This window comes from Pinus tabuliformis, chromosome 5_2 (assembly GCF_031772625.1).
Source record: "Pinus tabuliformis cultivar Carrire ecotype Pingquan chromosome 5_2, CPIR1, whole genome shotgun sequence".
Classification (NCBI taxonomy): domain Eukaryota; kingdom Viridiplantae; phylum Streptophyta; class Pinopsida; order Pinales; family Pinaceae; genus Pinus; species Pinus tabuliformis.
The window spans coordinates 757,371,071-757,378,799 of NC_142306.1; the positions used below are offsets into that span (position 1 = coordinate 757,371,071).

Below are 7,729 nucleotides of genomic sequence, written 5' to 3' on the forward strand. Positions count from 1 at the left end.
AATGTTCCCTATATGCATATATTTTTGTTTTCATTATTCCATACAATGTTTAATATGAGAGAGTACAGTAGAAAATGTAGCCAAAAAAACATAGAGTTGTATAATGCAATAATAATCAAATGAAAATAAATCGAACAGTAACACACCTCTTAGCAAAGTTATCATTGTCTATCATTATGTGTGCTACACTATATGTTCATCCATTCTTATTGGTATTCCTTCCCCTCTTTCTCATTAAAACATGAATGCTAGGAAATAATTGCTCAAGATATCAATACTCCTATTAAAGATAGTGTTAAAGATTCTATTACCTCGAATTTTAAGGACAATTTGTGGAATGATAAGGAGCTGGAGGGTAAAATGAAGCTAAGATACTATAAGGAGGTGATCAACCCCACATTTTATAACAAGAATTATCTCTCTGTGTTGACCAGCACTAAGAAAAAAAATGAACATCCCTAGGATAATAACTAATTCTCATGAGCTTTGAAGTGAAATTGGACGATGGTCTACTCCCAAGATTCCCATAGAATGTGTCAAATTTTAAGAGAGTGGAAGATGAAAAACACTTCCTTTTAGGCTGCCCTACTCTTACTCACATTCGTTCTCAATTCCCTAACATCTGCCACACTTCCAATCCTCTTGACTTATTAACTTAATCCAACTATAGCCATTTTGGAGTTCTTTTTTCCCTTCTTTTTATCAAAAATATGATTTTGAAAAATCTTAATTAAATTAAATTCTTTTTTTCTTTTTTGTTTTTCTTTTTCTTTTCGTGAAATCCTATAAACAATATTAGTCTTAAAAAACATTAATCATTATCATAACTATCCGGTAAAAAATATATACCATTTCATAATTAATGAACAACCACAAGTAATATTTATATATAGAGAAATATAAAATTTGAATTTAATAAGAGAATCGCTTGTCAATCAGAAGGATAAAATTTAACTTTATCTTGGTGAATCAAGGAAAGCACTCATATTTATATATAAAATCAAAAATTTCAATTTAAATAAGGCTAACGAGTTTGTTATAGGGCATTAAATGCTTGCTCAGCTGTAAGCTCGTTAGGTATATATAATACGCTCATGGTGACTTTCCGAACAATCCATCCCCACCTGGTATTATATGGCTAACAAGCTTGTAGCTGAGCAGGCATTTAATGCCCTATGACAGGCTAGTTAACCCTTGCCGTGAATTAACAACCCCCCAATCTTTATATATATATATATATATATGAGATAATGTAAAAGTTTGAATTTAATAAGAGGCTACTACTGTCAAAGATGAAATAAGACGATGACTCCAACGATTCTGACATCCAGCGAGTGACCGAAGGCTGTCCACGCTATCAGCCTATCCTCCAAGGTGATGCTCAAGAAAGCCCCTGTTGTGTAAGCTAGCCACTGCGTCTGCTATGCACTGGTTCATAGGCGTAAACGAAAACCCCAGATCCTTCAGCTTTTGATTAGAGAACTTGTATGGCTGGTTCACTGTATTTTTCTCGTCTGAACACCTGCTTGAATGAAGTTGGTTTCATTTATTTTCTATTTTTCTAAATATATCATAGTTTGAGCAGAAACGAAGTCAAATATGACTTATGTGAGAGTTCAGTGTCTGTACGTACCTGGTAGGGTGGGAACAGCGAGGGCACTGTTTAGCCAACATGTGGACCAGGTCTCTTCGATGGAGGCTGCATTCGGTGCACAGAAATCTTTGCCCAGTGGTCGAGGCTGTTTCATAAACTAAAATGTGAGCCTTTGCCACGTCCCTCACGTCTACATATACCTGTGTTAAGTTGGCGTACGTCTTTGCTGAACCTGATCATCAACAACAAGATTTATCAATATTAATTAAATCACTAATAGCCATCTATTCAAATCAATATTAATTAAATCACTAATAGCCATCTATTCAAATTTTATGAGTATTAATTAAATTATTAATAGTTATCCATACAAATTATTAAAGAAATAATTATAATATACACTGTAGCATAATTATATTAAAGATTAGCATAATTATATTAAATATATTAATTAGATAGTTTACCTATTAAAAATATTAATGTGATGATAAAATTAGGTAATTTATATATTAAAAATATTAATGTGATTGATATAATTAGATAGTTTGCATATTAAAAATATTAATGTGAATGATATAATTAAGTAATTTATATATTAAAAATATTAATGTGATTGATATAACTAGATAGTTTGCATATTAAAAATATAATTGATATAATTAAATAGTTTTATGTATATCTATTATTGATAAATATATCATTTCTATTTACAAAAAAACATTATTACAACAAAATATTATTATTATCATTATAATTAATAATTATTATTTAATCGGTCCATTCTCAGACGGAAGGGTCCATCACGAGGTTGAGGTTGCTGATAGTCTGGTTCATCTGGTAATTTGTTGGAATTCTCATCCCACAATGGTGAGACCTCGACAGCATATGCTAGCATACGCTGTCGAGGCTCATCCAGAGGAGGGGGCTCACGCAGACCTGAAAGGGACAGTGCTAGTCATTGTTGCCACTGCAACCTTGCCAGCTCCATTGGAGCCACCTCCCTTCACTCCGGCCAATTCATGGATACAGGGGCTTCACGCTCGGCCACCTTGCCAGCTTTTGGTTCCACCATCTTCAATTTCACCAGCTCACCGAATAACCCAAGAATCAGCGCGCATGTTTCCATTCTGTTTATCGAGAATCCTCGAGATGATGATGACCCCATGGATGTTCAGGGGCAAAGGACGCAAGACAACCCAGGGGAAGCAGAGCAGGCTCCGACAGCTGAGATGGAGCAGGAAGCAAAGGTCCCAGCTACGGACCCGGAAAAAGCCAAGCATACCCAGAATGCTCCAAGGGCGGAAATTGGGGATGAGGCAGCGACCTCTCCAACTGAAGTTGAGCGGGAATACTATGGGTGGTGCCCAATTGTGGAAGAGCAACCGGACAAACTGGACGAATGACGACGCCAGAGCTCAAGCTTCGCCAGGTCGCTCAAGGTTCAGTTATCGTTTTCTGTTTTGTTATGTGTTCAGTTGGCGTTTTCTGGGTTGTTATAGCTGTTATGTATTTTGTGCTACTGTTGTGGGCAAGAGTCGTCTCCCCTGCACGGGAGGGATTGGTAGGCACCCTTTTTGTCTAATGCCCCTGCGCGGGCCTACGTCCATGGTCAACCTTGGTATTTCAGTTTACTGCCCGTGCGCGGGCTTACAGTGTTGGACTATGTCTTGGTTTCTGTCAATCTCACTCTTGGTCTCTGTCTGGTGACCTGCGAGGGAAAAAGCATACTGGTTTCACCTGATGTAATTTTGAACTATGTACATATTTAATAGATTAGTCTTTTTACCGAGAAAAAAAATAATTATTATTTAATATTAAATGTTATTTATAATTGTTTAATTTGAAATTATGTAATATAAATATGAACAGTAAGAATATGAATTTTACATTAATCTAAATTTTAGAAATTGATATTATGAACCCAAAAGAATAATAAATCCATTAGGTTAATACTAATACATTAAGAGATTATACAGACGAGGGAATACTATTAACACAATAGATTCAATAGATTGATATTGTAAACCCAAGAGCATAACAAATTCAAGATTTTAATACTAAAATCCTAAAAAATTATAAACATAAAGAATAATATTATTTCAAAAAATTATTACTAAAAATCTTAGGGTTTATATTCCCTTAAATTTATAGTATTAATCCATTGATATTATGAACTAAAATTATTAATATACCTAAAAAATTAATAGTAAAACTTAAAGGAATAATGTTAAATTTTAAATATTAATATTATAATCCTAAAGTATATAAAGCTTAAAATAAATATTATAAATCTTAAAATAAACCTGATTTATCATGATTGTTTTTGACGAGACAATGAACATGATAATTGATTATGATTCAGACCATTAAATTAATATTATTAAAACATGGTAGACACTAGCTTACTTTATAAGTTTATAAGTCAAAGGAGATTTATGAATAATAATTAAATCATTAATAGCCATCTATGCAAATTACTAACGAAATGAATTTAACATGTGCATAAATTATAAAAATTACCCACCTGTCAAGTATTTCATAATATGACCAGTGCTGGCGTTCATGGCGCTCTGCAACAAGGGACCTAAAACCAGGCCTGGATTAATCACCACCAGTTCTAAATTCCTTCTCTCGGCAATCTCCCATGCGGATTTCTCAGCCAAAGTTTTTGCATAGCAATACCAATTCTGTAATGCATGAGAGAGTCCAATAAGTTATCATTCCATGGTTTGCATAAGACGATTCAACCTCTATCTGTCATAATTGATAAAAGAACTGCTGTTAATTAATACCTTGGTCTGTATGCAGTAGTCCAAATCGCTCCAGCAGTCATCATTGACTATGGCAAGTGGTTCTCTGTGAGGATTCATGTAAACTGCACCGATAGAAGACGTAAAGACAACGCGCTTGACCCCTGTTTCTGCGCAAGCCTCCATCACATTCCTCGTCCCTTCCGTCGCCGGCTCTATAACTTTATCCTGCTTTCATTAGTTATAAAACAATGATCAACAATATCTAATGGTATCAGAATCGTTTCAGCTGAAATCAAGGGCATGGAATTGAAATTATGACGAGAATTGAAAGAGGAGACGAAGTAATTACAGGGTCGTTGTTGATAACGGCAGCCATGTGAAAGACACCATGGCAACCTCGAATAACAGTAAGCAAGCTGTGGTAATCAAGAATATCAGCTTTGACAAGCTCAAGCCTCTCCTTTGCTCCTTCCAACTCTCTCAAATGCTCATATTTCCACCCATCATCTACAGTCATGTCAAATCTCTTCAGAAACTCTACTTCCAGATATGACGTAAGAGCATATATCCACATACATGTTCCAACAAATGATATAATTAATTTAGGTGATGTGGTAAGAAAACTGGCAATTAGCGGATATACCAGCTGGGTTGGTGCGAACTGCTCCTCTGACAATATAGCCTTTGGTGAGGAGAAACTTGATAAGCCATGAAGCAATGAAACCGCCTGCCCCTGTCACGCAAACTATTTCATTTCTTTTCTCATTCTCATTCGGCTTCATTTCATCTGATATCATGGTTTGTGTGAGAAGCTGAAGTCCGAAACTCAGAGATGAATCAGATAAGTAGCACAATGATTCGTGGAAATGAAATGGAGATGTACCCTTTTTAACGCTTCCTGGAGGGTTAGGCGAGAGAAAATTTCAGTAAGCCACATCTACCGTCATAGGAATAGCCATGAAATTTCAGCCGTCCGTGGAAGGGCAGTGAAGAGAAAATTTCATGGTAGTAATCGTCACTCACTTCATTGCCATTGGCAGGTTTTGTAAAATTTCAAATCTTTACTCCGATTTCTTCGCGGCCATACAACCGATTTTGGCGCGCCCAAACGCTAGAAAATACTAGAATATACTTCAGCCAGTACTCTATTGACGTGATTCGTGAATCGCCAGGGTTCTGAAGATGTACGATATGCAAAAACAAAAAAGAAAATGGCAAAAGCCAAGAAAGAAGAAATAATGGGAAAGAATATTTAAAGTAAGAAAAGGACATCATAGAGAATAGGACAAGGAAAGAGAAGATGCCCGTGTGATGGGAAAGAATATTTAAAGTAAGAATGGGACAAGGAAAGAGAAGATGCCAATGTCACAAAGAGAAGGGAAACACAAGTACAAGGAGAAAAAAAGCCGAAGGCAAAATAAAGTATAATGTATTTATTGTAATAAATCCACTAAGCTAATATGTATAAGGGTTAGTCTTTATTTCAAAATCCAGTAGGAATTTTTGTAAATCTAAGTAAAAGTTATCAAACTTCATAATTTTAGGTGTTTTAGAAGTTTTTTATGGTGTTAAATCTATTTCCACCATCAAAAACATGATTCGAACACTACCTCTACAAGATTTTTTGAATTTATTTTACCCGCATTCCAGCCACTTTTGATAGCCCGGGCAATTCCAAATTTCTCAAACACTAAATTCATTTTTTTATTTCAAAGAATTATTTAATTTTTATATTTCAAGAAAATATTTAATGACAAAATTATTCTTATATAAACAATTTCAAATAAATTTGTAGAAAACAAAAGAAGTTAATGATTTTGTCTGTTGAGATTTCAAGATAGGCACCGCATTGTTCAACACTCGTAAGACTAAGACTTTGAGATGACACTTCAAGATAAACATATACTTATTCATAGTGGATCTTTGAACTTATTAAAAAAATCTTGCTGAGTCTTTAGTCACACCATGTGATCCTATATTCTACACACTTAAGCATAGAGCATGAACATTGACGCCTGCCGCTTAAAGGTTGACACTCACATGACATGTCCACACCCATGAGCCATTGGTATTCTAAAAAAAACACTAATCCCCTTTCCTTTTTATGTACTTGAAACATTACATTTTTGTTTGATTTTGAGAGTTTTATGTAGTTTCTTTAGCGTTGGTACATTGGTGATAGATCTTAGTTTTTATAAAATGGGTCTATTTGTTAGTTTGATTAGAAAACAAATAAATTTTGTGGTCGGATATGGAAATATCAAATGTGTGGTTACTAAGGCTATCATGTTAATACATTCACACTTAAATGTAAACACGGGTTTGTGCCTTTTAGGTGTTAGCCTCCTCAGATGATTATGAATTTCATCAAAATCCATGTCTACATATTATTGAGTCGAGAGGATCATTGAGGGGAGAGGCTCATTCTACACCCTAATATGATGTGCAAGGATGTTCGTCTATCATGAAAGTTGAAATTTTGCCCATGCCTTCTCGTAAAAAAATTTGTACTTGACAAAATTAGATCCCTCTAAGCTCATGTTAGATCCTTATTTAAAAGGAATATATGCTCGTTAGTACTTTAATAATTATAATCCTCCCAAATTCTTATTTAAAAGTGGCTTCAGCCATGTGTTATTATTTATAATGTCATCCTTAAATCCAACTCATTAAATTGTAAGCTAAGATTGATTTCCTCTTCAAAACACATTATATTTAATGCGTTTGAACAAACTAATTGATGTTTTTTAGAGAATAATTTAACATATTTTGTACAACATTTAAACGATACATAGCCATACAAAATATTTGACTAATTTATTTTTAGAAATAAACATCATTGAATTTGTTTAATCTTCTTAAAATAATATAAAACATATACATCTACAATATTGCTTGAAGCTTATTTTATGGTCAAATAAAAACTAAAAACATAAGATTTATATTGACAAAAAATATTTTTACATTTACAACACACAAAAAACCACATTATACATAATACTTTAAAAATAAGTAAAAATAAAAAACAATTTTTTACCTTTACAACAAAAATTAAAAAAAACGCAGTATTTTAAAAATGAGTAAAAATAAAAAAAAACAAATTTAGAAGACAATTTAAAAAAACCTCATTATAAAAATATTACTTAATGAATTGTTTTGCAAGTCAAATTTATACATGATATTTTAAAAATGAGTAACAAAATTGGAAGACAATTTAAAAAAAAACTCATTATAAAAGTATTACTTAATGAATTGTTTTGCGCGAAGATTTATACATAATATTTTAAAAATGAGTAAAAATAAAAACAAATTTGGAAGACAATTTAAAAAAAAACTCATTATAAAAATATTACTTAATGAATTGTTTTGCGCGTCAAATTGT

The 7,729-nt window shown here is 33.2% G+C and overlaps 1 protein-coding gene and 1 pseudogene across 1 annotated transcript; both read right to left on the reverse strand.

Annotated features, from left to right (window-relative positions):
- Nucleotides 1-1,362: 1,362 nt before the first annotated feature.
- On the reverse strand, nucleotides 1,363-2,489 carry LOC149161481 (cinnamoyl-CoA reductase 2 pseudogene; annotated as a pseudogene).
- Nucleotides 2,490-4,110: 1,621 nt separating this feature from the next.
- On the reverse strand, nucleotides 4,111-5,129 carry LOC149161482 (cinnamoyl-CoA reductase 1-like). Its single transcript, XM_089434893.1, has 4 exons — nucleotides 4,991-5,129; nucleotides 4,697-4,884; nucleotides 4,387-4,572; nucleotides 4,111-4,281 (listed from the first exon to the last, which is right to left on the reverse strand). Exons 1-4 carry the CDS (start codon nucleotides 5,127-5,129, stop codon nucleotides 4,111-4,113), a joined length of 684 nt encoding a protein of 227 aa, XP_089291019.1.
- Nucleotides 5,130-7,729: the final 2,600 nt, after the last annotated feature.

Bases quoted from the DNA above. Each gene is read 5' to 3' on its own strand.
- LOC149161482 (XM_089434893.1), bottom strand. From the start codon at position 5,129: ATGAAGCCGAATGAGAATGAGAAAAGAAATGAAATAGTTTGCGTGACA. The intron at 4,885-4,990 runs GTATATCCGCTA...ATCTGGAAGTAG, and splicing joins AGTTCGCACCAACCCAGCTG to AGTTTCTGAAGAGATTTGAC. The intron at 4,282-4,386 runs GTATTAATTAAC...CATGCATTACAG, and splicing joins ACTACTGCATACAGACCAAG to AATTGGTATTGCTATGCAAA.